Raw genomic sequence first — 27,825 nt, 5'->3', positions numbered from 1 at the left:
AAGTGATTCAACTCCTCAAATTTTCCCCCTTAAATTTCGTGTGCCACTGTGACTTCACTTCACTTATAGTGCACCAAATCATATTCTGGGTTGTGTCATAGTTATTCACAGTTATGTTTCATTCCCTCTTCTGAATTGTAAGCTCTTTGAATGCAGGTAATGTGCCTTAGTTATTTTGTTTAGAGTACCTTATAAACAAACATTTATTGCATTTAATTTTTAAATCTACATTGTGCCTCTTGCTTTTTGTTAACAGTCTAACTTTTCTCTTTGAAGTTGAAGGAAAAAGTAACCAATTCCACTGAACTGCAGCATCAGTTAGATAAAATGAGGCAGCAGCACCAAGAGCAGCAGGCCCTGCAGCAGAGCACAACAGCCAAGCTTCGGGAAGCCCAGGTAAAGGCCCTGAGCAAGGTCTCCTTGCAGGGGAAAGGAGAGCCAGGCAGCTAGGAACATTTTGGTGGAAGAGAATACTTGAGAAAAATGAGTTTTATGGTTGATTTCATTTTCTGGTTACATTGAGGTGGAATGGCAAAGTATAGTGGAAAGAGCCCTCAACTTGGAGACTTGGGTTTCAGCCCTGACCTGTTACAAAGGTAAAGTCTGCTCACCTTGGTAACATTGGATATGAGGGGAAAGAGAAAAAATACGGTATAGTGAGCATATTCTGTCCCCCCCACATTAGACCCCAATGCCTCTTGATGAAGTATCTCTTAATAATTTGGGATCATCATTCATAATACTAATGTTATTGATAGAATTATAGGATTCTACAATCGTAGAGTAGGAAGGAACTTCAGGGGTTATCAAACTATATTCTTTAACCAAATCAGGAATCCAGGCTACACTTTTTCCAACAAGTAGCAGTCTAATCTATTCTTAAAAACTTCTGGTGTTGGGCTGTTGGCAGTCTGTTCTGTTCTGGGACAGCACTAATTCTAAGGAAATTTTTTTATGTTGGAATTTCTTTCATTGTGACTTCTAGCCATTAGTTGTGAAAAGTAAAGGGGGAAGGTTAATGTATACAGATTTCAAGATATGCCCTGGAATGTGGGTCAAATTTTTTTTTTTTAAATAACTAAGCAATTTTCTTAATGTTTATATTCTCCTAAAAAAGAAGAGGGGAGAGAAATCTCATTAATTGATTACTCAGAAATTTATTCTTTATGGAAATAAAGTATGTTTATAAAATGTAGGATACCAGTTGTTTAATTGTATTTACAATTTTGTGAATACAGGAGTGAGTTATGAAATTTGATATCTAGCATTTTATGTATTAAGGTTTCAGTCCTTAAGGAAGCCATTTTCCATTGTTCCAGAATGATTTGGAACAAGTATTGCGTCAAATTGGAGATAAGGACCAAAAGATCCAAAATCTTGAAGCCTTGCTACAGAAGAGTAAGGAGAATATTACATTACTTGAAAAAGAGAGAGAAGACCTTTATGCAAAAATTCAGGCTGGTGAGGGAGAGACTGCTGTTCTTAACCAGTTACAAGAGAAAAACCATACATTACAAGAGCAGGTAAGATCTTTAGGTGTGCTTTCTACCAGTTTTCAACTCATTACTACTTAAAAAAAATCTTCACTGATTTTCTGCATTTCATTTTACTTGTTTTTTTTGTGTAGATATATTTAAAACAGATTTCTGAGAATTTTGTATTGATATGTAGAATATTAGATTTTTAATTTGTTTGATATGTGGGCTATGTGCATTGAATATACTTAAAGAAGAAAGATGTGATTTGAGGATAAAGGGATTAGACAGAGTTGTATGGAAGAGCCAGGCATTTTAAGACAGATAGAATTAGAACTGCTGGAGGTGTGGTGGGTAAGCCAGGGGAAAGCAGGGAATAGCAGGTTGTCCTGCTGGACTGAAGGGCAGGTCTACAAAGGTCTGTTGGTTCAGTAAATATTTATTAAACATGCAAAGGAAATAGCTCTTACTCTTGTGGACCTTTTATTCTGCTGAGAGAAAATAACGTGTTCACAAGCAAGTAAGTACAGAACATAGAGAAAATTAATTTCCTGAGAAGGCTAAAGCATTAACAACTGGAGAGTCAGGAGGAACCTCATGGAGGAGGTGACATTTAATTACACCTTGAAATGGGGCAGGGATTCCAGTGATGAGAGGCTGACATCTATGGGGAATGGCATGTAGGGCAATTTGGCTGCAGTATGAACACCGACCAGACAGTGGTTGGATAGAACCAGTAATTATGGTGGTTACTTTGAGGAGGAGGATATAGAGCAGAATGCCAGGGATTTGTGTTCTAGGCTGGCCTCTCTCCCTGTAGCACATGGTTGTGATGCTTAAAGTTTTGGGGCCTCATTTCCCTCACCTGTAAAATATTAATAGTACCTGTCCTGCCTACCTCCCAGGGATATTGTGAAAATATTTTGAGATATTAGAAATGAAGTGCAACTAGAGCAAAATTATGGAGGACTTTGAGTGCTAGATAAAAGAATTCAACTTTTATTGGTAGGCATTTGGAGAAGAAATGAGAACTTTAGGCAGGTAAGTGACATTTCTCCTAACATGTATACCTCATCTGGCAGCAGGAATTGGTAAGAATTAGAGGAGGGGGGAGGTTATTACAATGGTCCAGTCCAATCTGAGGCAAAAGGTGGTGAGTGTCTAAGCTCTGGGGTATAGATAGGGGCATTGGGAAGGAAGAGATAGATGTAAGAGATATTAAAGAATTGGAATTGATAAGGCCTTCGATTGCATGTGTGAGTATGAAGGTTTAAGGGGGTGTCCTAAATGCCTAAAATTAGAACTGAGATAACTAATAGATTGGTGGTACTTTTCCTAGAAATTGAGAAGTGCCAGGTACAGTATTGTGGGAGATGATGTGGACTTAGGGAGTAAGGACAGACATGGAGAGCAGTATCTGTGCCTCCAGGAAACTTATTGGGGTTAGAGATATTTTAAAAGAAATCATAAACCATACTTCATTAAGTGGAAGAGGGGATCTGCTTATCAAAATCAAATTTGATAAGTAGATCATGCAGTAAATTTAGATGTAGATTGGAATTATTTTCTCTTAAGCCATGAAGTGTTAATAACTTTTTGTATTTGTGCCTCTGATTGTTTTCTGAAGCTTCACAGTTGACCTTAGCTGCCCATTTTAAATGAAGACTTATTTAGGTTGGTCATCATCTGGAATAATATGCTGGAAGTTCAACTCAGACTGAAATCTGTGTACAGTTTTTTCCCCAGTGGAACTGCTGGACACAAGTCTGTGAAAAGAAATATCTCTCTGAGATGTGAACATTTAAAAAGTTATAATGATGTTGGGCATACAAGTATTTTATTAAGAATAGCTTAAAACATTTATAATTTTGTTAAAATTCGTGGCTAACATGAAAGTAAGTATTTTGCTTGACTTCACATGTATAGGGGATATCCTGTGGCTCGCCTTCTCAGTGAGTAGGGGAAGAGGCTGGAGGGAGGGAGAGAATTTGAAACTCAAAATTAAAAATGAATGTCTAGAAGAAACAATTTTGTTAAAATTTTAACACATCTTATCACTGTTAAGGTAGATTAGCTTAATGCCTTTCCAGTTTTTAAGTTCAGAATCGGTTGCTCTTTTTGAGGGGTGCAGGTTTAGCTCTTTTCATCTCTTCAGTGAACATTTTGGTGTCTTGCTATTATAATAGGTAACTCAGCTCACTGAGAAGCTGAAAAATCAATCAGAGAGCCACAAACAGGCCCAGGAGAATTTGCACGAGCAGGTGCAGGAGCAGAAGGCACACCTGCGAGCTGCCCAGGACCGAGTTCTGGCCCTGGAAGCCAACCTTAGTGAGGTGAACAGTCAGTTAAGTGAGAGTAAGGAGAAGGTCTCCCAACTTGACTTACAGGTAATACTTTTTCTTTTGATTAGTGCTCTTAGCATAATGTTTAGTGCATAATAAGTGCTTGACAAATGTTTATTGATTGAGTAATGACACAGTTTCATCAGGATCTAGAAGAAACTAATCTTCAGTGTATTTATGTATTTGGCCCATTGATTTTAAATTACAGCTTTTTTGTTCTTTGTTTTCACTTGTTGTTTTTAACTGATTGAAAACTGAATTCAAATTAAATGACTTTAGAAACTAATGGACTAGGTTTTTAATGAAATGCTCCCCACCCACCACTTGCTCCCAGAATGTCCTTTCCTTCTCTGTACACTGCTAAATGAGTCCATTCAGGTAGGAGCTGCCAAATTAACAGAACAAGGCTGTAATCTAGAAAGTGCCAAATTCTTTGCTCTAATCCTTGTTTCTGCCTTTTAGACTCCTGAAACCTATGTATTTTGCTAAACTTGCTTTCTTTGACTTTGACTCATTTTAGGTGAGTTATTTTTAGCAGATTAAAAAAACTGATTTTATTCCATCATGTTTCTATTTCAGAAGTTAATATTATACCTTGGCTTTGCTTCTAGATTTTTAAAATAAGATTTATTCTTTAAAGGGTCTTGAAGATGTAGTATTGGGTGTGTTTACCTTGAATTTACTTCTAGAGATTTATTCTAGAGATTTAAGAGAGCCAGTTTTATCTAATACATTAAGCATAGGTTTGAGAATTGAGACACATTTCTGAAGCTTCTTTGGTGTAGATTTCCTAGAGAAAATTGTATAATCTATGATTTGATTGAGCTTATATGTCTAGGATGGGATAGAGAATTCCAGCATAGTTAAGTAGCAAAATAATTAACATACCAGAATGCAGAGATCCACATGTCACTTTGTAAAGCGTAACGTGCCACGGAAGGGTGAGTAGTTGCTACTCCTGATATATTTTTCATGTGTCCTTTTCAGTATAATGAGCAGCATATATAGGAATATTGTAAGACTCAGAGACAATCCAGAATTAAAGTAGGTAGATGAAGTTTGTGATTCTTTTTGCATCACAGGATTGCTCCTTCTATGAAAGATATCTGCCCCACATGCTGTCCCTCCTAGCTGTTCCTTCTGGAGCTTTCCAGTCTGCAGGTCACAGGTGTCTCTCCAGCAAGCTGATCGAAGTGCAGCTCCTTAAGTTCTGAGTTGGGGGACCTGGAGCTACTTTTCCATTCCTGTAAGCTTGAAATAGGAGAAGGAGGCCACTCCCAGAATGCCAACATATTGGCATATAAAGAAAAAAAACATGACTTTTTTTTAGTATCAGAACTCTGATATACCTTCTGTGACACTCACCTAGATCCAGTCACTCTCAAAAGAAACTTCCTCTTGTACCGGGATGGCACATGTAGCATTTCAGAGGGATAGAGCCTAAAACAAGAGAACTGTGGCCAAAGGAGGAGCATTGGTAGTGCAGCCTTGTAAAGGCCAGGCCCCTGAAGGCAGCACTTGGGGAAGGGCCTTTAGCTACACAAGAATTTTAACTTGTGTCCAAAACCCCAGTTTGCTCATAGACTAGTGTTCTGCTCCCACTTTGTGGTTTGCTTCCTGTCGTGATTATTATTTCCTGGCATGGTGGTGGAATGGAAAGAGCTTGGGTTTGGACCAAGAGTCTGGATTCAACCACACTTCATTGCCTGCTTTTGGTGGGTCACTTGCCTCTTTGGGCCCAGTTTCCTCATCTTAAACTATGAAAATTAGACTGGGTGGTTTCTATCCCTTCCAGCCCTAAAATTTGATTAGTATCTGTCTGGAGTCTGTCAACTTCATTGAGTCTCAGTTTTCTCATCTATAAGATCACGATTACTCTGAAGGGGTATTGTAAAGACAAATGAGCTATGTAAAGTGCTAAAGATAAGTGCCTACCATAGTGTCTGGCACGTAGTAGGTACTTTATAATGCTTGTTGATTGAGTCCCACACATTTAAAGTGAGACTTATGGGTGTTCTGAGAGTTCAGAGAAAGAACTGCTTCTGTAACCAGCTGCACATGCAAAATATTTTCTTCCCAAGCTTTACAGCTATGAAATTGTAAAGTATGTCATTGGGAAAATGACTCATTTTTACAAAATATGCTTTCCTCAGGAACATTGCTGATTGTTAGCTAATTCAGGTATGAACTTAATAATCTGTAAGTGCCTTTCCTGCTCTAATATCCTTTGATTCTGTACCTAGCAAGTAGGGTTGCCAGCATTTTTTCATTATTATGCGCACAGGTAAATTTTAATGTGCATATGAAAATGTTTTTTGTGGGGCATTACATTGTCACTGGAACTAATGCACAGTTTATTAGTACAGGTTTTGGGGTGTGTAAATTTTAAAGATTGTCAGATCATACAATGTATCTCTCAAATAAGTACATTTAACTTAATGTTACAATCCTGGGTTCTGTTAGCAGATAATCAGATTTTGTGTGAGATAATTTGAATTTTTAAAAAATTAACTTATTGTTCTTGTACTTTAAGGTTAGAAATAAACATCGTTTTCCTTCTTCTCAATTTTATTCCATATGAATATTCATGTTAGTGTGTAGGCCCTTATTTCTTATCCTTTACTCATAAATTCTGAATAATGACTTATTCAGAGTTTGAAACTGTTATTCAGTCTATTTATTTCCTTTTCATTCTCTTGGTAACTCTATGCTTTTTTTCTTCCAAATTCTATTTCTGGATTTTTTTCCCGGTTGTCTCGCTTTTTCTTTGGTCTGGAGATCTGGAGGCCCTGTGATTACTTCTACAGGGCAACCAGTCTGTTTGTAACTTCAAGTGTTGAAGTTCCTGGGGGCCACTGGGGACTTTAAGCAATTTGTCCTTGGTCACAAGGCTGATGTCAGATGAAGGACTTGAAACCAGTTCTTTCTGATCTTCCCTTTCCAGCACTCCATACTTTCCCTCTAACTTTGGTTTATCATGGGAAAAGTGCTAAAAGGAAAATTTATTAAGAAATTTTCAGTGTTTTGAAGTTATTGAACTCAAGCACAAAGTAGTTCACATTCCTTCTTTTGAAATTTAGTACCTTCAGAGAGATTAGTTTTCCAGAATTCTAGTTCCTGGGGATCTTTTCATTGGTGTTTGCTTTAACTACTTGGTTTCTGATAATAGGTAGACTCTAGAAAGCACCACAGCCTTCCTTTTCAGGGAGCAGCTTTTGAGGGCCCCTTTTCTTATAGATGATGCCTTATAAAACAATTGTAGAGATGAGTCACTGTAGAATCATTGTTGAGATGAAAAAAGTAACTGCGGTAGTAGGAGTGCCAGTAAAAAGAATCATTAATAAAGGGCAGTGTAATGGATGGAGCTTCCATGGCAGTTTTACAGAAAGCCTTGGATGACAACCACTCAGAATGAGAGAGCATAATTGGATTGCTGTTTGTACTGGTCGGGAGAGAACCCAAGTCTGTGACTCCCTGGGAGACTTGGAATAGAAGGAGGAGGTACACTCTAAATGTACTAAACTTCTCAGCTGTGTGCTCTATCTCCTTGGCTTTGCTTTGGGAGTACATATTTTTAAACTGACGGAATTGAAAGGGCAGGAGATGTGCTTCCAACATCAGATCCAGGAAATCTAAAGATAACCCATGTTGCAATGCCTTAACGTAACACTCAATTTTGGTTTCAAGTTATTTGTTGTATTTGACCTAAGGTGTGAATATTGTGACTGTGCCTGTATGTGGGATTAAATAATATCAGCTGCTATAAAGAAAGTTGCTGCACTTGGAAATGTGTGGTTGTTTTTTTTTTTAAATTAAAGTTTCATTGAGGGGTTCTGACTTCTTATTTGCTTCTTAATCTAATCATATAATCTCTCAAGTTCTTCAGAAAGCGGTAGTAATATGCATTGATGTAAGGTGAAATAAAAACAATATTTATTCTGAATATAAATTAGAGATTTTTTTCATTTTATTTCAGATTAAAGCAAAAACTGAATTACTGCTCTCTGCTGAAGCTGCAAAAACGGCTCAGAGGGCAGATCTCCAGAATCACTTGGACACAGCTCAGAATGCGTTGCAAGATAAGCAGCAGGTATAGGAAGCAAAACGACCTTTACCTTAAACTGATGCACGTTGAAAAGATGACTTGTTAGAGATATGTGTTACATTTTCATATATGTTTGTATCTAGTAAGGATTCAGAGCATTTACTTCAGAGTATGGTAGCAACAGCACTTAATGCCACTAAAAGTTCTCCACCACACCCTCCTCCCTTGGAGACTGTGCAGTGGAGTGGGAGATTTAGGGGGGCCCATCTAGCTAGAGAGACCTGGGCCCAGAGAAAGAGCTGATATTGTCTGAAGATCAGCCTTAGCCTGTATAAGTTTATGGAGGGTTCTTATCAGATGATGAATTTTCCTCAACCACAGTAGCTCATAATGTCCATTCACAAAGGCAGCACTTTATGTTTTACACGCTCATAAAAAATATTGACCCCATCCCCCAAACTTGAGTTTATGTCGGTTTTTAGATAGACAGACAGATAGATGGATAGATGGATAGTGTAGATATAGATATTTACCATGAAAAATTAAAATGTGTTAGTATTATCATGAAAACAATTTTGACCTCATGAGGATTCCCAGGAGTCCCCTGAACCACACTTTGAGCAACACTACATTCAGAGATAGTAGTGTTGTGATCTATGCTGAAGAAAGCCCATGTCCTTAAAATATAAAACATACTTTATTTTCCTTAGCTTAATCATTATGACTCCTAAAGCAATTTTCCCCTGAAAAGGGGAAAATTTTTTTTTAAGAATTTTTTTTAAAGAATCAGAAAATTGTTGAAAGTGCAACCCTTTCTCAGTGTACAGACCACAACAAGCTGGTTACCAGGATTGTAAGTTACACATTTTTGTAGCCATAGCAACTTGGAAAGATGAAAATGTGGAGGGGGTGGGGGGAAAGCTATGATCTGGGCCAGAAGTGGGGAACCTCCAGGCCACATGTGGCCCTCTAGGTCCTTGGGTGCGACCTTTTGACTGAGTCCAAGTGTTCTAGGATAAATCTTTTTATTAAGGGCATTTGTTCAGTGAAGTTTGGACTCATTTAAAGGGCCACGCTTGAAGACCGAGGGGGCCCCATGTGACCTGGAGGCCCCAAGTTCCCCATCCCTAATCTGGCTTGATGTCCTTCCTTAAATCATGGAACCAGAAAGTGCTGATTTTTGATTATACTGTTTAGTTTTAAGTAATCTAAACCTTGGGGCAGAAGCAAGTTAGCCTGATTGAAACTCTCTTCAATTTTCGCCTTTATAGGAATTCAATAAAATCAGTAATCAGTTGGATGAAGTAACTGCCCAGCTACTTGATAAGCAAGACCACTGTGCCCAGCTGGAAGCCTTCATTAAGGAATTAAAAGAGAAACAGCTCTCTTATGAACAAAAATCCGAAGAATTAGAGGGGCAAGTAAAGGTTTGTAATAAAACAGTTGTAAAAATTTGTACATTTGTAAAATTTATAAAAAACCAATAATTGTAAAGCATATTCTTACCATAATTTTTTTCTGATATAAAATTCCTTTTAATCACCTCCACATTGTAATCTAGTTTCATATGATGGAAATTGATATTGTAATGATTATCCTGAGATGTTAAAAATTCAAGAATCATCAAAGAAAGACAAGGATTTTCTAACTAGCCTGCAGTTCACAGTCTTCCCAAAGCCTTCCATTTAATCAGTGTATTACAGTGATTGATATCAGCTTATAGAGAGATCTCCAGTGAAGTGTCCCATAAACCTCCCTATCTGTCCAACATTTATAGTTCATGGCATGCTTAGATTTTCAGGTGATAGCTGGGAGGGATAGCTACGATGTTAGAATATAGACTGGAAGGACCAGCAGATCTTGAGAGATTAAAATAATGAATGGACCAGATAGTAAATAAAACTGAGTATGGATAAATGGAAAGTCCTATGGTTGGGCTCAAGACTAAGCTGCTCAAGTATGTGAGAGAGCCATTGTGTAGTGAGACAGCAATTGATTGGAGAAAGATTTGAGTTGATTTTAAGCTTAATATGAATCAACAGTGTGTGATTTTGCAGGAAAAAAGAAAATGACATACTGGGTTTCCTTAAGAGGACCTGTCCACTGTCCAGGATGAATGGTGGTCTAGGAATTCTCTGCTCTGGACCAATCACTTCGTCAGAGGACTGAATGAAAATCCATCAATTCAGTTGTATTAAGTCGCTGCAGTATTCAGTTCTGGGTTTCATTTTTTTAGGAAGGACATCTCAGTAGGACTGCTTTAAAAGAAGGTAACCAGAATGGTGAGGGGACTAAAAGTCACGTGTGACCCAACTGAGGATGCTGAGAAGTCATAGGGCTGCTATTTGGCAGAGTGATTACACTTGTTCTGTTTGGTTCTGGAGGGCAAAGTTAGGTGGAATTTGCAAAAAATGTATTTTTTTTTTTTTAAATCCCTATCAATGAGAACTGTCTCAAAGTAGATAGAATGGACTTTTTCAGAAGGTAACGAGTCCTGTCACTCATGGTCATTAGGTAGAGGCTGTTTAAACACTTAGAGAAAAGAAATTGCTATGTGAGTCAGGCATGGGAAAAAAATGTTCCTCTTGCCCTTGAGATTCTGTGAGATTGTCACCTCACCAGCAGGCTCTCAAGAGTCCAGTGAGGTACAGTTGATAACCCTATAGAATATGCTAGTGCTTTTTATTGCCAATTTTTTTAGAATGAAATTCATTTGCATAAAATAGTTTAAGAAATTTTTTTCTTTTCTAAGTGTTTTAAAAATAATAATACATAAGCTGATCCAAAAGCTTTGCTGCAGTTTTAAGCTATTGAATGCTAGTTTAGTTTGAGCTGTTAAAACTGCATTAAAATTGTTTGGACATTGTTTGTGGGGGAGTGCACAAGCATGTGTGTATGCGCATGTGTGTATGTGCACACATCAAAGTTACCTGTTGTATTTAGTAAGTACAGAACTGTAGGGTAAAAGTGTCTAGCTATTCAAACAATATTGTAAGTGGTCTAAGGGGTATTCATTTTGCTTGTATGCAGAAAGTACAGAATTTTTCGATAATAACATCTAAATAGTTCAGTCAGATAAATGGCTACAGTAATTAGAATAGAGGACATAATTATAAGCATGAGTAACTAAACTGATGTAATTTCTTTAATCTGAAGGATAATATTTCTCTGATTATAAATTTGTAATTTCATTTTTCTTTGTTTTTGAATTTTTTGATTTCCACTAAAAAGGCAGCTTGATAAAGTGGCTTCAGAAAGACACTAGTTTAAATTCTGCCTCTGACATGTCAGACATTCTGACTGTCATGGTGCTCAGGCTGCTCTCCAACAATGACTGAGGACCTGCATCAGTGGGGGAAATTGTTTTACACCAGAAGTTCTCCAGACTGATGATATCACAGACCTGCTCACTTCCACACACACACAAAAGTAGCTTGTAAACATTTTCTGTTGTTTAGAATTCCTATTCAGAATATTTTTTCCTATAATTTAAAGGAGTGTTTCATGGTTATTTCTGAAGACTGGCCCAAGAAAACAAAAGTGGAATAATGTAGACTCTCTGTAATAGGAAATTCTTTATTAATTACACTAAAATAGCCAATAAAGTTGTACTTTTTGTTTCATAGAAACTGGAGGCTGATATTGTTGAAGCTAAAGCGAGTAAGGAACAGATTTTATATGATCTCCAAGAGCAAAGGCAGCAGAACGCTGTGTTAAGTCTCCGAGCTGCGGAGCTGAGCCAACAGCTGGAAGCTTCGAGAGAAGTGTAAGCCAACATATTTTCAAAGTGGATATTGTTTATTTTGCTATTTCCACAAAGGTTTCATATTGTTTATTATTATTTCATATCTATTAAATGTTAATTTAAATGTGTTGATCCATGTATGGAAATGTTCATTTGAAATGGAAATTAAACCTATCATAATCCAGTAGAGCCATTGTGCTTCTTTTGGGTAGGGCAAGAAAAATATCAATTTGAGTCATCTGATACTCTGGGTTCTGTTCTGGTTTTTTAGTCATCTGCCTAGTTGACCAGGGTAAAACAGTTGCCTGGAATTATTCACAAATTTGAGTAAAACAATGTGGAGTTAACAAAAGAAGGGACTGTGTGGGGCCACAGCTCCATGGAGGGGGTGTACAAGTAAGCCATTGGGGCAGGGAGTCTTCTCTTGGCAGCAGCCCAAACTGCTGTGAGTAATGACTGACCTGGCATTCATAGAGGATGCCAAGGGACACCCTGGCTCTCCCTAGAAAACCCTGCTTGGCACAATCTCCCAGCTCATGGTTCTGTTCCAGTCGCTTTGGTTGTTGCTACTCTGTTCCTGTGGTTAGGGTCATGGATAATCTGGGGAAAATTTAAGGGGTGTGCAAAGGAAACACATGACCATGACTCTTTAGAATGACTTGGAAGGCATTCTAACTATTTTAGAAAACTATTTAGTAACTTTTATTAAAAACTATTTTGGTTGTAGGAATATAATGGCCTTAAACCCTGTTACTAACTTCGAGAACCACTTTATTATTAGTGAAATTTAATATATTACCATTTCTAATCTTCCACATACTCAGCTTCCTATTTTCCTAAATCTTCATGAGAGAAGGAAAAGGAGTTGTAATGATATGATCCAGAGGATGAAAAGTTAGAAAATTTTAAGATCTGTTAGCTTTAAGCATCCTGCTTACATCTTTCATCATAATGAGAATATTCTTTATTAAAATGTTTTAGAACTTATAATGGTCATAAGGCACACTGAAAATTCAGTGCATATGCACACACACATGCATACACTCATACGCACACACACACAGTTGTGGAATTTGAGAATTGCAAGGGAGCTCAGTGGCCATCTCATCCATAAAAAGAAAGAAATCTGCATTAAAACTTGGTTGATAAGGTGGAAGTCGATTCTTCCTCTGCTGTAGGTGTTTATGTGAGCTCAAAATGTTATTAATCAAGTTGCCAAGTCTGAATGATTTTATTTCTTTCCTGGAAAATTTAGTCGTTCTCCATTGTTGAACTAGCCCAGTCTTAACCTACCTAGTTCATGTCATGTCATTAAAAACTCTTTAAGTACAAAGACAGTATATGTGATAATATTCGAGAGTTGTCTCTTGGTTTTAGAACAAGTTGTTGGGAAATATTTTTCCCTCCGCATTCCAGAAAAAGACTTTTTCTTCACTTCTGTAGGCCTGGGCTAAGTGAGGTGTTGTATTGATAGTTAAAACCTATTTATATGATGTGTTTCATGCTTTGCCATAAAAAGGAAAGTAGCAAAGCCCCGTATGTTGCTTAGGGGCTAGCAGAAGGAGAGATTTCCCTTCCAGGTGCACGAAAAATACTTGATCAAGGAAAAAGCATTGACTGCATGTCAGGAGACCTGGATCCTAGGCTTGAATCTGTCACTAGCTTTGTGACCTGGGGTGAGTCATGTAACTTCTTTGAATCTCAGGTCCCTTCTCTGTCAAGTAAGGGGTTTAGATCATTTGATCTCTGTAGTCCCTTCTAGTTCTGTTATCCTATAAAATTATATCATTAAATTAATTTCACTTATGGACTAAAAAAGAAAAAAATTATAGATAATATATTCATATGGTGCTAATATTGGTTGACTTTTAAAGGTTTTAAACTTTTTTCGTAAAACATTTAGCGTCTCTAAAGCCCATTTGGATCTGCGGAAAAAATCTGATGCCCTTGAACATGCAACACAAGTGCTTTCCAAACATGAGAAAGAAAAAGCTGACCTTAAGCAAGAGCTTCAGAAATTGCATCAAGATGCAGAGAGTCAGCGTAAGGAATTGGATGGCAAGATACAAGCAGCAATGACAGATTTACAGCAAGTGAAGGTGGAGAGAGACCGTCTAGTAAAGGAGCTTTCCACAACCAAAGACAAATTAGCAAAAACCTCAGAGTCTCTGAAAGACTCAAAGAACGAATTAGAAAAGGAAAAGCAGAGTGGAAAAACAGCTTCAGTAGAATTGGTTAGTTATACCTGTTTACTTTTCTGGGGAATCATGCTTATTTTATATTTTGTGTAATTATTTTAGGGTCTTTATTTAGTAACTTACTGTTTTCTTTTGCATTTTCACTTAATTCCCTTGTGAGGGCTGGTGGTACAAGCAGTGGAAGAGACTTAATTGTTTTCTTCAAAGGATTTTTATAAGGGAGTGATGACTAGTTGTTTTCTATATATGAGAACAGCATAAGGATATAGATCGAAATAAAAGTAGGAAAAATTTAGATTGGATGTAAGTAAAACAAATTGGAAAATGATTGTACAGTTTCATTTCCCAGAAATAAAATTTTAAGACTTGAATAGGCAACAGTTTTTTGCAAAAGCAGATAGGAAGCACTTTTTATTGTGAAAAGGACTACATTTGGTGACAAAGGCCTGGGTTTAAATCCCAGCACTGCTCTTTACTTAAGTACTGTAACCTTTCTGTCTCAGTTTTCTCCTTTGTAAGATGTGGGGATGGATTAGATCAGAGGTGTCAGACTCTCAGCTGAGAGAGAACAAAGCCTCCCAGTATGACAGAACCAGATTAAAATAAGATTAGGAAATATTGAACAAAATACATAAAAATACAGTACAAAATAGATTATGTTAATTTGTGGTTTCCATAGTCAGCGTGTTTCTGTCCATTTCTGGTTCAGTCGACATGACTGGACTAGAGGGCAGCTCTAAGGTCCCTTCTGACTATTAAAATCCTTTGATCCTGGAGGCATATATATCCAAGTCCCTGAGTGAATTAAGAAACTAGATCAGATGACCTTTTGAGATGTCTTCTGATTCCTTTTTTCTATATTTTGGTTATTTGAAAAGAGCCCTTGTCCTGATTTTAAGAACGGACTCTGCTACTTACCTCTTCAACCTTTGCCAAGTCCTTTCTCTTCTCTGCCTTGTTTTCTTTATCTCAAAAAATGAGAGGTTTGTTCTAGGTTATCTCTAAGATCTTCAGCATTCTTTGAGTTACATATATCAAGTGAAGCAAAAAATAAAGCATGTTCTTTTTAAGGAATAATTTTGAAGGTGCTGTGAATTCTCTTGAGAGTCTAAGAACAGAGAAATGGCACAGACTTTTAAGCAAGCTCTCCCAGGTCTGGCTCCTGGATCTCTGCCCTCCTTCATAGACCACCTAAGCCACCCAGTGCCCCAACAAGACATTCTTCTGTAAAACAGCCCTCAAATGTTCATCTGGCCTTGCTCTTCTTTAGCTACCCACAGGATGTTAGAATCTTAGATCTCAGTTTTGCCTGAAATGGTTAGATTTTCCACAATCTTGGACTGTGAAATTACTCTGTGTTACCATAATGGTCCTGGTTTTTTTCTGTTCTTCTGACCCTGTGTCTCCCTCTCTCACCCTGGCTGGAAGTGTAGCAGCCCCGCTCCTGATTGGCCCAGGAGCTTTCACCTGCTCTGGTCCTGACATGGGCCAGTTGAGCCCTCCTTACGCAGCATGCGGCCCCCAGTTCCCACGTGATCAGCTTGGCTTTCTGCAGCTCAGAGCTCCTTTGCCAAAGGGAGCTACCAGCTCCAGCTTCCTCTGCAAGTGTTACAATGTGTCCCAACTCTCTCCCTTACCATAGTCTTTCCTTCTGTCTGTTCTGCTCCTCTCTTCCTCTCTGCCCCTTCTCCCAGTCCAGCCACCATTGTTTGGGTGTCACTTTCTCCCCTACAGTCTTTACTCCCTAGTTGAGTGGATTCTGTTGTATGTTGCTTTCACCCTCAACGCTCTTGCTCTTGTGCCCTGCTGTCTTCCACTCTCAAAATTTTTTCCTACTTCAGAGCTTCTGGAAGGAGTCTCTGGGACTGTGTCTGCTGGGCCCGCTATTCTGTCGTCTCAGCTGGCCTCCATCCTTTGATTCTTCTCTGACTGGCTCACCATCATACTGGCCACAGGAGCTGTTCCAGACTTGCACCTTAAGTGCCAGTCTCCCCTAGTCCCTCTCACCCCTGACCTCAGCAGCTTTGACTCTTCCTTCTCTCCCACATTCGATATCCAGTCATTTGCCATTTCCTCTTGATTATACCTCCGTACTATATTTCACATTCATCTCCTCTCCACCATAGTCACCATCCTAGTTCAAGTCGGAGTCCCTGTTTGCCTGTAGCAACCTCTTAAGGGATCTCTATTCTCTTCACTCCAACCTGCTGGTCCAGTTGCCAAAATAGCCATCCCAAGGTACTTTAGTTCTTCCACCTCCTCAGTCTGGCTCCAGCCTTCTTTTCCAGAATTCTTTCACACAGTCGCCTTCACCCAGAAGGCTGTGTCTCTGTAATGTACTGAAGGATCTCTGGAATTGGAATCTGAGAATGTGGCTTGTGCCACACTACACGTAGGACCAACATAGGTCATTTCCCTTCTTGAGCCTCCATTTCCTTATTTATAAAAGGAAGGGACTGGACTAGAGAACCTTCAAAGACCATTCCAACTCTAAATCCTATACCTAGCCTATGTTGCAGTGAAGTAGTTAGGTAGAGTGGATAGGCCACTCACTGAGACCCTCAGTGACACTGTCAAGTGCTTTGCAAACCTTGAAGTGCTATGGAAATGCTACCTCTCTATTATTAGGTTTTCCTTTTCATTGCAAGATAGGTCATTCTTTATACACTATGGTGTGTATGTATATGCATGTATGTGCATGTGTGTCTATGTGCATGTACGTGTGTGTTGGTGTATATGTGTGCATGTATGGGGGGAGTGTATAGAGGGGTATTGCAACCCATTGCATGGTGGGTAGTTTAATGATTCCCATCATGGCCTAGTATTTATTTTGAAATAATTCATAGAGCACCTAAATAATTTCTAAAAATGTTCCTTGGATAAGATAGTTTACATTTTACAGGAAAAGATTTGCAAGGAACTAAAACATCAAGTACAGACTGAATGTGCCATTAAGGAAAAGAATGGATCGAAGAAGTTATTTGAAAAGGAGAAGGAGGTAAGATATTTCTTCTTCCTATGACAGTAAGAATGATAAAAGGATGTAAATAAAGCCTTTCCATTTCCAAATTATTTTCAACAGAGAAGCTTAGGACACAGGATGACTTGTTCAGTTTGAAAGACAGTGAACGAAAGTTTGACTTGTGTGTCACTGTGATTAATGACCTCTCCATTAGTGACTGGGCAGAGTGATCCTGGGTCACTTGATAAGACTGCCTATGCTTTTCTTTCTTTCCTAGGCTACTCAGCAGCTGAAATTGCACCCCAGTTCTGCGAAGGAACAAGTCTTACATGTTCAGAATGATTCAAAAGAAAAGGAAAGAGAGGAACAGCAGCTTCAGGGGAAGCTCAGTTCTCTAAAGCAGTTACTTGAGCAGAGGAAGAAGCAGACTGAAAAACTTCAAGAAGAAATGAAAACGACACTTTCCCAGAAGGTCTGATACTGTGTTCACTTGCTCTGTGTAAAATAATGCCAAGTTGAGCATGATAAAGTAAACGAATGATTTCCACCTCAGTGAGTGGTTCATATGTAAATAAGGAGTTTTTCAACATTAAAATTATAGAAAGTTTGGATATTGTGGCAAATATTTTAGTATGGAAATACTTTAAATATGATTGTGAATCACTTTCTCTTTTTTAATGCCAAGAAGTATGAATTAGCTTGCATGCGTTCTTTTGTTACCTTTTCTACAACTTCCCCCCTTTTGTACTGGCATGGTGGGGCAGTGGATAGAATGTCAGGCCTGGTGTTGGGAAGGCCTGAGTTTAAATCCAGCCTCAGAGACATACTAGCTGTGTGACCTTGGGCAAGTCATTTAACCTCTGTTTGCCTGAGTTTCCTCATCTGTAAAATAGGGATAATAATAGCACTTACCTTCCAAGGTGGTAGTAAGGATCCAATGAGATTATAATTGTAAAGCTCTTAACACAGTAACTGGCACGTAGGAGGTGCTATATGTTCTTCTTCTTCTTAGTAATAGTAGTAGTAATAGTAGTAGTGGTAGTAGTAGAAATTCCTTAGTTTTATCACAACCTCCTCTTGTTCCTTTTATCCATCTCACTCTTAACTGAAGCCATTTTTTGTTTTCATAGTGGAATTTGCAGTCTTTTAACTTCCCCTAATCAGTAGGTAACTTCAGTGCTGCCTTCACCATGTGCTTTCTCAACTCACCCTCATCTGTAGTCGATTATAACTAAACCAAATCACGAAGCCATGTCATTGAAGTCTGGGACAATTTCATGTTATTTAACTTCATCTTTATTGCTACTCAACCAATTCTTTATTTCTTATTGATTCCCTTTTGCATCTAAAGGTGACTGTCTAAGACCTTTTCCATTCTCCTCGAGTTCCCAAGCCATTTCCAACCCTCCCAACTTTTCAGGAGATAAACTTGCCTTCTTTAGTGTGAAGATTGAGTCCATCAGTTGTGAGTTCCCTCACCTTCCCTCCTGTGTTTCTCAAGTCTCTTTATTTTTCTATTCTTTTCCTCTCTCCTATCTTAGAGGAAGATATGGCTTTCTTTTTTGCCAGAGATAAATTTCTCCCCTGTTACTTAGTCCATTGGGGACTTTGTAGTCTCAGTAATCTCAGTACCTCTCTTGTATTTCCAGTATCTCTCTCTTCACTGATTCTTCCTTTTCTACTTCAAACATGCTTAGGGAAACTCTTTCCTAAAAATACCCAACAATTCACCTTCTGCCGCTGCTGCCCCTTTATCTGTCTCTCTGCTTTCTGTTACTTTCAGTTTTCCAGGAAGAGCCGTTTCAACTCATTTCCTCTACTTTGTCACCCCTTATTCATCCCTCATCATCTTTCCTATTCTTCTCCTTTACTGAAACTGTTCTTTAAGGCTGTCAGATGACTTAATCACCAGACCTTGACTCTTTTTCTTGATGGTCTTACCTTCCCTTGGTTTTTGTGGCTGCTCCACCCTCTTCTCCCCTCTGACTGTCCTCTCTGGCCTCTTCCATGGCTCCTCTTCTCATTCCTTTATTGTAGGCATTCCCCAAAGGTAATTCTTGGGCCTATTTTTTCTCTACCCTGATAATCATATCTCTCCCCGAAGGTTTGGTTATTCCTTCGGTATAGATCTATCTCTAGAGTAGGCCTCTTTTCTTAGTCTCAACCAAACTCTTCATTTTCCTACCCACACCTGCTTCTCCTTCTGACTTCTTTAATGTTACTTGTACCACTGTTTTCTAGGCATCTGTACTTGAAATTTAGGAGCAGCTTAGTTACCTCTCCTTCCTTTGTGTCCCATATATAACCTGTCACATCCTGTGGGGTTTACTTTAACAGTATTCCTTGCATTTACCCTCTCACGAGCAGCACCCCAGTTCACCTCTTGTTAGCTCACACCTCGACGATTTCCCCTTTTTTAGTCCATCCTGTTCACTCATGCCAAAGTAATCTCTCTTCTGAACAGTGCTGCTCCAGTTTTTCTCCTGTTCAGACATTGTAATGCCTTTCCATTGCTTGTAGGATAAAGTCTGGCGTTTAAGCTCCTCTCCATTGTGGTTTCAGCCTCCAGCCAGAATGGGCCGTGTGCTCTTGAATGTGTCGGCCTCCCCATGTCCATTTCTCCCTGTCTCCTATCTTCTCACCTTTGTTGTGCCTGGAGCCTATGCTTCTCCAGGTCTGCCTTTGGAAATTCTGCCTGTCCTTCCTGTTCAAATACTACTAACCCAACAGAGGCTTCTGCAGCCACCAATCCCGGTTAGCCTTGATCTCCTTTTCCATTGTGCTTGTGTATTTATCCTCTCGTCTTTGTTTACATCTCTCCCATCTTCCCTGAACTATATTTAAGCCTGCACAGAGCAGAGATTGTTTTTTATTCGACCTTTTCTCTTGCCATAGTTCTTTGCACACAGCAGTAGGTGTTTCACTGAATTTAATTTAATATAAAGCAAGATTACATAACCCTAATGTGTTAGAAAATGAATAGAGAATTTTTAGAAAAACATTGTTTTGAATGGAAATGTCCAAAATGAGGCCTGTAAATGAAATAACATTTGGAAATGTCAGAAGTGTCGAGTTTAATATAAATAGAAAAAACTTTTGTTTTCTATTTTAAATGTAACCGTAAGGAACATTGGTTTTGTGACCTGTTTTAAGTTGATTTCTGTTCACCACTGCAGACTTTTTTTCCCTCCTTTTCGTTCTTCCATATACTTCCTTACATATGTTTGTATGGACTGAGCCATCTTCATCATAAAGGAGAGATTTATTTGGGATCTTTTCTTACTTGAAAAACATGTTTTCTCCATGCTCTGGTGATGTAGCTATTTATATTTGTGCATTAACTTTTTTTAAGGAAGATGCTGAATTAATATTACTACTGCTTAGAAGCAGATACAGTGTTTCTGTGTTAAGAATTCAGTGGCATGGAGTCAAAACCAGTGTCTGTAGTATAAATGTGAACAATGACAAAACGCAGACTATACTTGGGAAATGTGTGTTTATTTAAGTTTCTTATTTTTGAATCACAGTCTAAAAAATGTAGCCCAAATTGTTCATTAGATTTTTCCTCTCTTCATGTACTACAGCTCCAGTGATTATATGTAAAAAAAGACAAAATTATTTTTGATCAGTCTTTTTTCTTGAGGTCAGTAGTTTTCAGACATTTCTTTTGGCTAATGGATATCATCTTGTTATACTAGCTAGTCTAGTCCAGGATTTTTAGATTCAAGACAATACTTCTTGCTGTTAGCCCGCATTTTCATCAGTGAACTGTAGATGGAATAAATAGCATGTTTATTAGCCTTATTACTGACTCTGACAGGGGCAGGGGAGAAGTCAGCCTTAAAGAAATCAGATTAAAAATAACCTTGAGAAGTTAGAAATGAGTCCAGACACATCGATGGGAATGATCAGTATAGAATATAGACAAGTATAGAGTGGTAAGATATACTTTGGGAAGAAATATAAGGTATATGAAATATTTCAAAACACAGAACTAACCAGCCAATGGTGTATCAGAAATAACGGGTCCAGATTTTTTCAGTGAACAACCTTGTAACATATAAAAAGAAGTATAGAATGCTGCAAGCATGAGGCAGTGCTGCGTTCTTTATGACCATCACTGGTTAGTATCTGCTCTCTCCTGATGGTTCAGTTTGGGAATCTTCATGTGGAGAACTTGGGAGTGGAGGACTGAAAGAAAAGGTTAAAGGCATTTACCATGGTGAATGGAATTAATTCCAAACTACAGTTTAACAGTGGTTTCCAAATGCTTGAAAATCTTGTATAGAAAGGTGATGGCCAACTGCTCTACAACTCCTCACGAGTTTTCTCATGAAGAGAAAACAGGGCCAAAAAGCATAGCATGAGTGGGTTAGGTTTCATGTAAGCGATCCATGATGGTGAGTTACTGAGGGAGGCTGTACAATAGCTTGTGACTGAGCTGTCATTTGTCTGAGATGATTTAAGTCAGGGACTCTTACTTCATTTAATTCTGAAATCATGCATAGATTTCTGGACACCTATGAACTTAGATAGAAAAAAAAATTGCATCTTTATTTTCATTAACCTTTGGTTTTCTTTATACTCACATGTATTTTATTTTATGCATTTAAAGACATTCTAAAAAGGAATCTAAAGGCTTCACCAGACTGCCAAAAAGGTATATCTTGAGACAAAAAAAAGTTAAAAACTCCTGGTTTAAGCATAGTCCATTTGAAGGTACTTCCTTTAAGAACAAAAACAAAAAAACTTTATTTAAAAAAATTATTTTTAATCCAAAATAGCTTTTTCCATACTGGGCCCCACAACATTATTCCAAATTAGCTCTAGTTTCTTCTGTGTAGCAGAGATAATTTTATTAGTCTCTCATACTAGTCTCTACATCTTAATCATAAATCAACCTTTTGGACCACCCAGAATCATAGCTGGTCAGTGATCTTTATAGATGAGGAAATTCAGGTCCAAAGACAGTAGAGCGACTTACCCAGGGCACCAGGAGTAAGTTTAAAAGGACATCTTAAACTTGGGTCCTTTGACTTCAGAAGTAGTCCTCTTTCAGATTGTTTAGAACATAAAGCATAGTTAATTGCTGAACTAGATTTTTTGTTTTTTATTTTTTATATTTTTGTTCATCACTTTAAAAAATTATGTTGGAAAACAACTTTTTTTTGGTAGTTTTTTTAAATTACTGTGATAAAATTATGGTCCAATCTTAAAAATTCTTTTTCAAAAGAAATAAAATTTTACAACACAAACCTATATGCAATCTGGCATTTTCCCATATCACTCTCAATGGAACAGGGTACAAATGAATCCCTAAATAAATCCAACTTCTTATTCTAGAGTGTTGTTGCTGTTTTTTGACTTACAATTGCTAAGCCATTATCTGTGTGTTTCAGACAGAGCTTGAGAATAAGCTTGAGCAGCAGATAACTCTGTCATGCCAGAGCCTCGCCGCAGAGAGAGACAGACTTTCCACTTTGCAGAACACGTATGAGGAGAGTCAGGAGCGTCTCAAACAGCTCCAGTCTGACATTTACGGAAAAGAATCTGAGCTGCTGGCAACGAGACAGGATCTCAAGGTATGAGGAGCTCTGGGAGGTGAATTCAATAGGGATTTGTTTGGTAAACAAGCATTTATTTATTAAGTGCCTTACCCCATGCCAGGCCCCGAGAGTAAGCACACGGCACTCCTGGCCATCCAGGAGCCATCAAAGAACATTCTGTTCAGGGAAATAACATGTATGTACATGGTGAAACACAAAGCATATATAAAATACACATGTATGTAGGTATGGGTGTGTGTATTTTTGTGGGGAGGCAGGACTGACACTTGGGGAGATTGGGAAAGTCTTCCTGTAGGATGGGGCACATGAACTGAGCTTTAATGGAAGCTAGGGATTCCAAAAATGAAGATTTGAAGAAGGAGCCCATATATGGAAGATGGACCTCTGTGATTGAGAAAGAGGGCTGACTAGTGGTTAGAATGTGGAGTTGAGTTTTACATATAAATAAACCTGTGAAGATAGGCTGGAACTTGTTTTAAATGGCCAAATGGGATTTTAGAATTTATCGCAGAAGCAATAGAGTCACTGGGGAGGAACACGGTCAAACTTGTACTTTCGAAACATCTTTTTGGCAACTGGTGGAAGTTGATTTGGAGAGGGGAGAAGCTTGAGAGAATTCTAGGGGACCTTTTAGGAGGGCTTTGTAGTAATCCAGATGGAAGGTGATGACGCACTGAATTAAGGTACTGTCCTATGAGAGGAAAGGACGCACGTTATGGAAAGGCAGTCTACAAAACTTGGCTGCTGGTTCCACAAATGGGGGACAAATGGAAGAATGAAAGGTCAAGGGTAATTTCAAGGTTCTGAACCTGGGCAACTGAAAGAATAGTAGTACCTTTGACAAATAAGGGAAATTTGGAAGAGAAGGCTGTATTTGGAGCAAAGCTAATACTGATTTACATATAGGGAGAAGCTTGAGTGCTTATGTGAGAAGACACATGTTTGAAGTTTGAAAAAAGATTTGTCTTTTTTCTTGTAACTGTGCATATCAATTCTCTTAAAAATGTTTGTGTCATGCATGAGGAGAAGTAAAACAACTAAGATACAGGCATCTCCCTCAAGACGCTTAGAATTAGTATGGAAGAAAATGCAGACACAAAAGTCACTATAATACTGGAAAAATAGTATTGTAATAGAAGTATATACAGATAAATCCTGTGATATATATATATATATATATATATATATATATATATATATATATATATATATACAAAATAAGGGCTGATTCAGTTTAGTCTTTAGGAAATATTCATTAGCAAATACATTTATTAAGGCTACTGTTTGCAGTTCTATTATGGAACATGATCATTCATAAGGAAGGTCCTGTGTGGTTTTTAGGTAAAAGTCTTGTATGATTGTAGACCTTCCTAGGAAATATAAATGCAAGGACAGTTTGACATTAGAAAAACCACTTAAATATAATTAGTCACATCAATAACAAAAGAAATAAAACACAAATGATTCTCAGTTATATAAAATGAAGCTTTTACAAAAATGAACTCAATATAGTTAGAAGAAAAGATACAAATTGGGGGAAAATATTTACCAGAGATATTGAATACCTCTGATAGAAGTCTCACATTCAAAATCTTTAGAAATTGACTTTGATTTTGTTGTTGTTAAGAGCTAATTCCCAATTGATAGGTGGTCTTAAGGTAGGTACAATTTTCCAACTGATTGACAATTTAGGACAGGGCAGCTAGAACTAAAATAGTAATTGAAAATAGATACTGCAGAAACAAATGTGATGTGTATGGTAGCTGCTACTCAAGCATGTACCATTTATCAAGTACTGGGGATACAAAGACAAAGGCCCTGAGAGAACTCATACACCTATAATTATATACAGAACAATTCAGTGTCATTTCAGGGAGATAGTTGGTACTAGTAGCTGGAAGGGTCAAAAAAAGTCTTCTGTAGGAAGTTGCTGAGCTTTGGAGGAAATGAAAGGATTCTAAGAGTCAGAGGAGGGAGGGCATTGGCATGGGGACAACCAGTACAAAGGCGTAGAAATAGAAAATACTATGTTGTGTAGAAAGGTTGATTTAGCTGAACTCTTGATGTCAAGTAAGCCTTGAAAGGCTTATAGAGTAACAAAGTTATTGTACATTTGGAATACTGAGATGAACCAGTTTGGCTGTTGTATTTATGCCGGTAAATTTCATTATGTTAGTCATCCACACCAAGATGATCGATCGTTCTTAGATATTGTTTGGCAAATGGATTATTGCAATACTATGATAAGAATCTACACATTCTATGCATATTTTGACACTTTGGGTATTGTCAATAAGTGGGTAACCACTTGCCTCACTGTCCCCCATGCCTATGCAGATCCAGTTATTTTTGTCTATTGAAATGTAATCAATTTTTTTAATGATGTTATTTGGTACCTTCTGTATCCAGGGACTTATAATTCTCAAAGAAAAATTTGTGATTTACAGGTATGAGAATGTACTAGCTTTCGGCCTGTCATTTCTTACTCTCCTGAGCCTGGTTTTCCAACATGTTTTTCGTCACTTCCTCTGTGCTTACCTGTGCATTGAAGTCACTGATAATTCACTGATTTAATATGGATGCTCTTTTCATGTTTTTCTTAGCATTTCTCTACCTTTTCCTCTGCAACAAGTGTTAGTCCATAATATTCACACAGATATTCTCAGAAAATCTTATTGTGAAACCTTCAACATGAACTAACAGAATGTCACATGAAATGTTTCTTTTTATCCTTGGGCAATTTTAAAATCCACTTCAATATGTCCTAGGCTCGTAGCTCCAGAGCTGGAATGGGCCACAAAAGCCATCGAGTCCAGCTTCTTTATTTGACACATATGGAACCTGATGCCTTGGGAGGTTCAGTGACTTATCTAAGGTCACGTACATAGTGAGGCGCAGGATTTGAATGCAGGTCCTTAAGCTCCAGAGCCAGCGTTCTTTCTCATCTCACATCGTTTCCACTATCTTATTTACCTTGCCAAGAATAACCTGTGAACCATCCTTCTATTTAGCAGCAACTTTTGTCTTCTGATTTTATTTATGTTGTAAATGTCAAGATTGCTGTAATTCAGTTCTTTGAGTGACATGTTTGTCCCTTGATCACTGAACAATCCCTGCCATTGAAAGTACTCATAGCTAAGTTATGTTTGTAGCTAATCTAAAAACCATGATTCTTAGCACCCTTGTCTCCCCTTTCCTTCATTTTGCCACCTTCCATGCCCCCTTGGAAGGGGCTAACACAGTTCTGGGGCCATTTCATATTTGTTTTATTTTGTCTCATGGTTTACCATGGCCAAATAATTCATCAAGTGGAAGCCTGTGAGTGGGAGCTTCTCTAACCCCGGCTGTAACCATTCTTGGAAATATGCTGCCAGGACTATTTTCGTATTATTTCCAGGTTAGAAGAACCTGCTCGAGTTCCTGTTTTGTTGGCATAGCTTTGAAAACATGGTGAGGCAGTAGAGACAGATTCAGTGATTTCCTTCACCAGATACTTACTGCAAGTTATATTGGATTCAAACAGTAATAACAGAACAGAAATGCTGTAGTTTGAAAGAAAAGATCAGGGATGGAACTTACTGATGCAGGTGCTTTGTGTGATCAGGAATATTTTCTGTAGGATGCCAGGCAGGAAAAGTAAACCTTGGATGAAGTCCTTTCTCTAGACCTTATCTTGGCATAAGAGTGGCCCAGATTTCTGGAGGGCTCTGGCAGGTCCTACCAACCCAGGAATGTTTCAAGTATGGCTCAGCCTGTATGTCTCATGTTAGGGCTAGCCTCGCTGAATGGAGAAAGGCTTCCTCTGGGTTACTTCAATCCCATCTTCACAAGTCTAAAGGGCTTGTCTTCTTTGTTGATGGAGGGAGAACCCACATTAATGAAATTGGGGATCCCTTATAGATATCTCATGTGATCCTGACTACAACCCCAAGAGGCAGGCACTATTATTATCATCCCCATTTTATAGATGAAGAAACTGAGATGAACAGGTTAAGTGACTTGCCTAGGATTCACACAATAAGTAGGTGTGAGGCATTGGATTTAAACTTGGGTCTTCCTGACTCCAGGCCTGGCGCTATGCCCACTGTCATTTTGCATGATCTAGTTGGTCGTCCAACAGAATCTTTAGAACTCCCTAATCTAACAGCATTTCAGAAAGTAATGCTTCTAGAGCCTTGCCACAGGACCAGGGGATTCTCATTATAACTCTGCATTTAGGATGGGTGTCCTCTGACATCTGAGATCTAAAGTGCCTTTTTATATATTGTTAATTGTTATGATATCCTTGTAAAATTGGGGATGATACATCTCATTTGAATTACTTCTTCAGTGTCAGAGTCGTGGGCACAGCCAGAACTAAGACTTTCTCTCTTAATGTATTGCTGTGATAGCAATTAGAATTATATCAGCGTATACTGTCTGTGTGGCACGTTATGTAAGCTGATAATGATGATAACTATCATTTCTATAGTTCTTTAAGGTTTGCACAGTACCCTACACATGTTGTCTCATTTATTCTCTCCCAGCAACCCTTTGAGATTGGTGCTATTATCATCCCTGTTGTACAGATGAGGAAATGATTTGTACAGAGATGAAATGATTTGCCTAGGGATCAGTCAGCTAATGGAGGCAGCTCGATGGCTCAGTGGATGGAGTGCTGGGCCTTCTATCAGGAAGACCTGAGTTCAAATCCTAATTTTGACATATTTTGGCTATATGAATTTTGACAAGTCACTTGGTGGCACCATAGTGCAAAGAGCAGTGGGTCTGCAGTCAGGAAGACTTGAGTTCAAATCTAGCCTCACACATGTACTAGCTGGGTGCGCCTGGGCAAGTCACTTAACTTCTGTTTGCCTCAATCCACTGGAGAAGGAAATGGCAAACCACTCCAGTATGTTTGCCAAGAAAACCCCATGGACACTCTCTGTGGTCCTCGGGGTCCAAAGAGTCAGAACCAACTGTACAACAGCATTCAGCTAGTAAATGTCTGAATTACGATTCAGATTCAAGTCAGTCTGTCTCTCAGTTCAGGGCTCTGTCCACTGTTTTACATGTGAATGACTTTTACAAAGAACAGTTTAGGCTATAAAGTAACTGAAATGCTTTTTGAGAAAGTATAAGGTAGATAATTTCTGCACTGTAAAATGTAGATTTTAGAATGTAAAATGTAGATAATTTCTACATTTTATTTTTATGTATTTTTGTCAAAAAAAAAATGGTGTAGTGAAGGATATTAGAGTGGAGCCTCATGGGAAACAAGCAGCCAAAGTAAGATTATGCCGTTTCGCAGAAAGTCACCCACGGCCATCATGGTTCCTTTCTGTTTCAGTGACATGAGCAGGTCTTACAGCCTTTGTTGGTTGGATTGATGAGATGTACTTCATCTCCAGGGGGAAATAGGAAGGGTCAAAATTATATTGTGCTTTTAGCACCACCTGCTGGAATATCGTTGAAGTGTCACTTTTAATTGGCTATTAAATGGAATGTCTAT

At 38.3% G+C, this 27,825-nt stretch overlaps 1 protein-coding gene across 6 annotated transcripts in view; it reads left to right on the top strand.

Moving 5' to 3' along the window:
• The window catches only part of EEA1 (early endosome antigen 1), a 132,419-nt gene that overhangs the window by 87,359 nt on the left and 17,235 nt on the right, over positions 1 to 27,825 (top strand). For all 6 annotated transcript variants that reach the window (XM_072655563.1, XM_072655562.1, XM_072655566.1 and 3 more), the window contains 10 exons: positions 277 to 396; positions 1,320 to 1,523; positions 3,662 to 3,862; positions 7,794 to 7,907; positions 9,134 to 9,289; positions 11,489 to 11,628; positions 13,511 to 13,841; positions 16,708 to 16,803; positions 17,045 to 17,239; positions 22,167 to 22,349. In XM_072655563.1, coding sequence (XP_072511664.1) covers positions 277 to 396; positions 1,320 to 1,523; positions 3,662 to 3,862; positions 7,794 to 7,907; positions 9,134 to 9,289; positions 11,489 to 11,628; positions 13,511 to 13,841; positions 16,708 to 16,803; positions 17,045 to 17,239; positions 22,167 to 22,349 — 1,740 coding nt within the window. The remainder of the gene's footprint in view (positions 1 to 276; positions 397 to 1,319; positions 1,524 to 3,661; positions 3,863 to 7,793; positions 7,908 to 9,133; positions 9,290 to 11,488; positions 11,629 to 13,510; positions 13,842 to 16,707; positions 16,804 to 17,044; positions 17,240 to 22,166; positions 22,350 to 27,825) is intronic.

Source organism: Notamacropus eugenii, chromosome 3, assembly GCF_028372415.1.
Source record: "Notamacropus eugenii isolate mMacEug1 chromosome 3, mMacEug1.pri_v2, whole genome shotgun sequence".
Lineage (NCBI taxonomy): Eukaryota > Metazoa > Chordata > Mammalia > Diprotodontia > Macropodidae > Notamacropus > Notamacropus eugenii.
The sequence above is the reverse complement of the archived record's forward strand: the minus strand, read 5'-3'. Positions and strand labels throughout refer to the sequence as shown.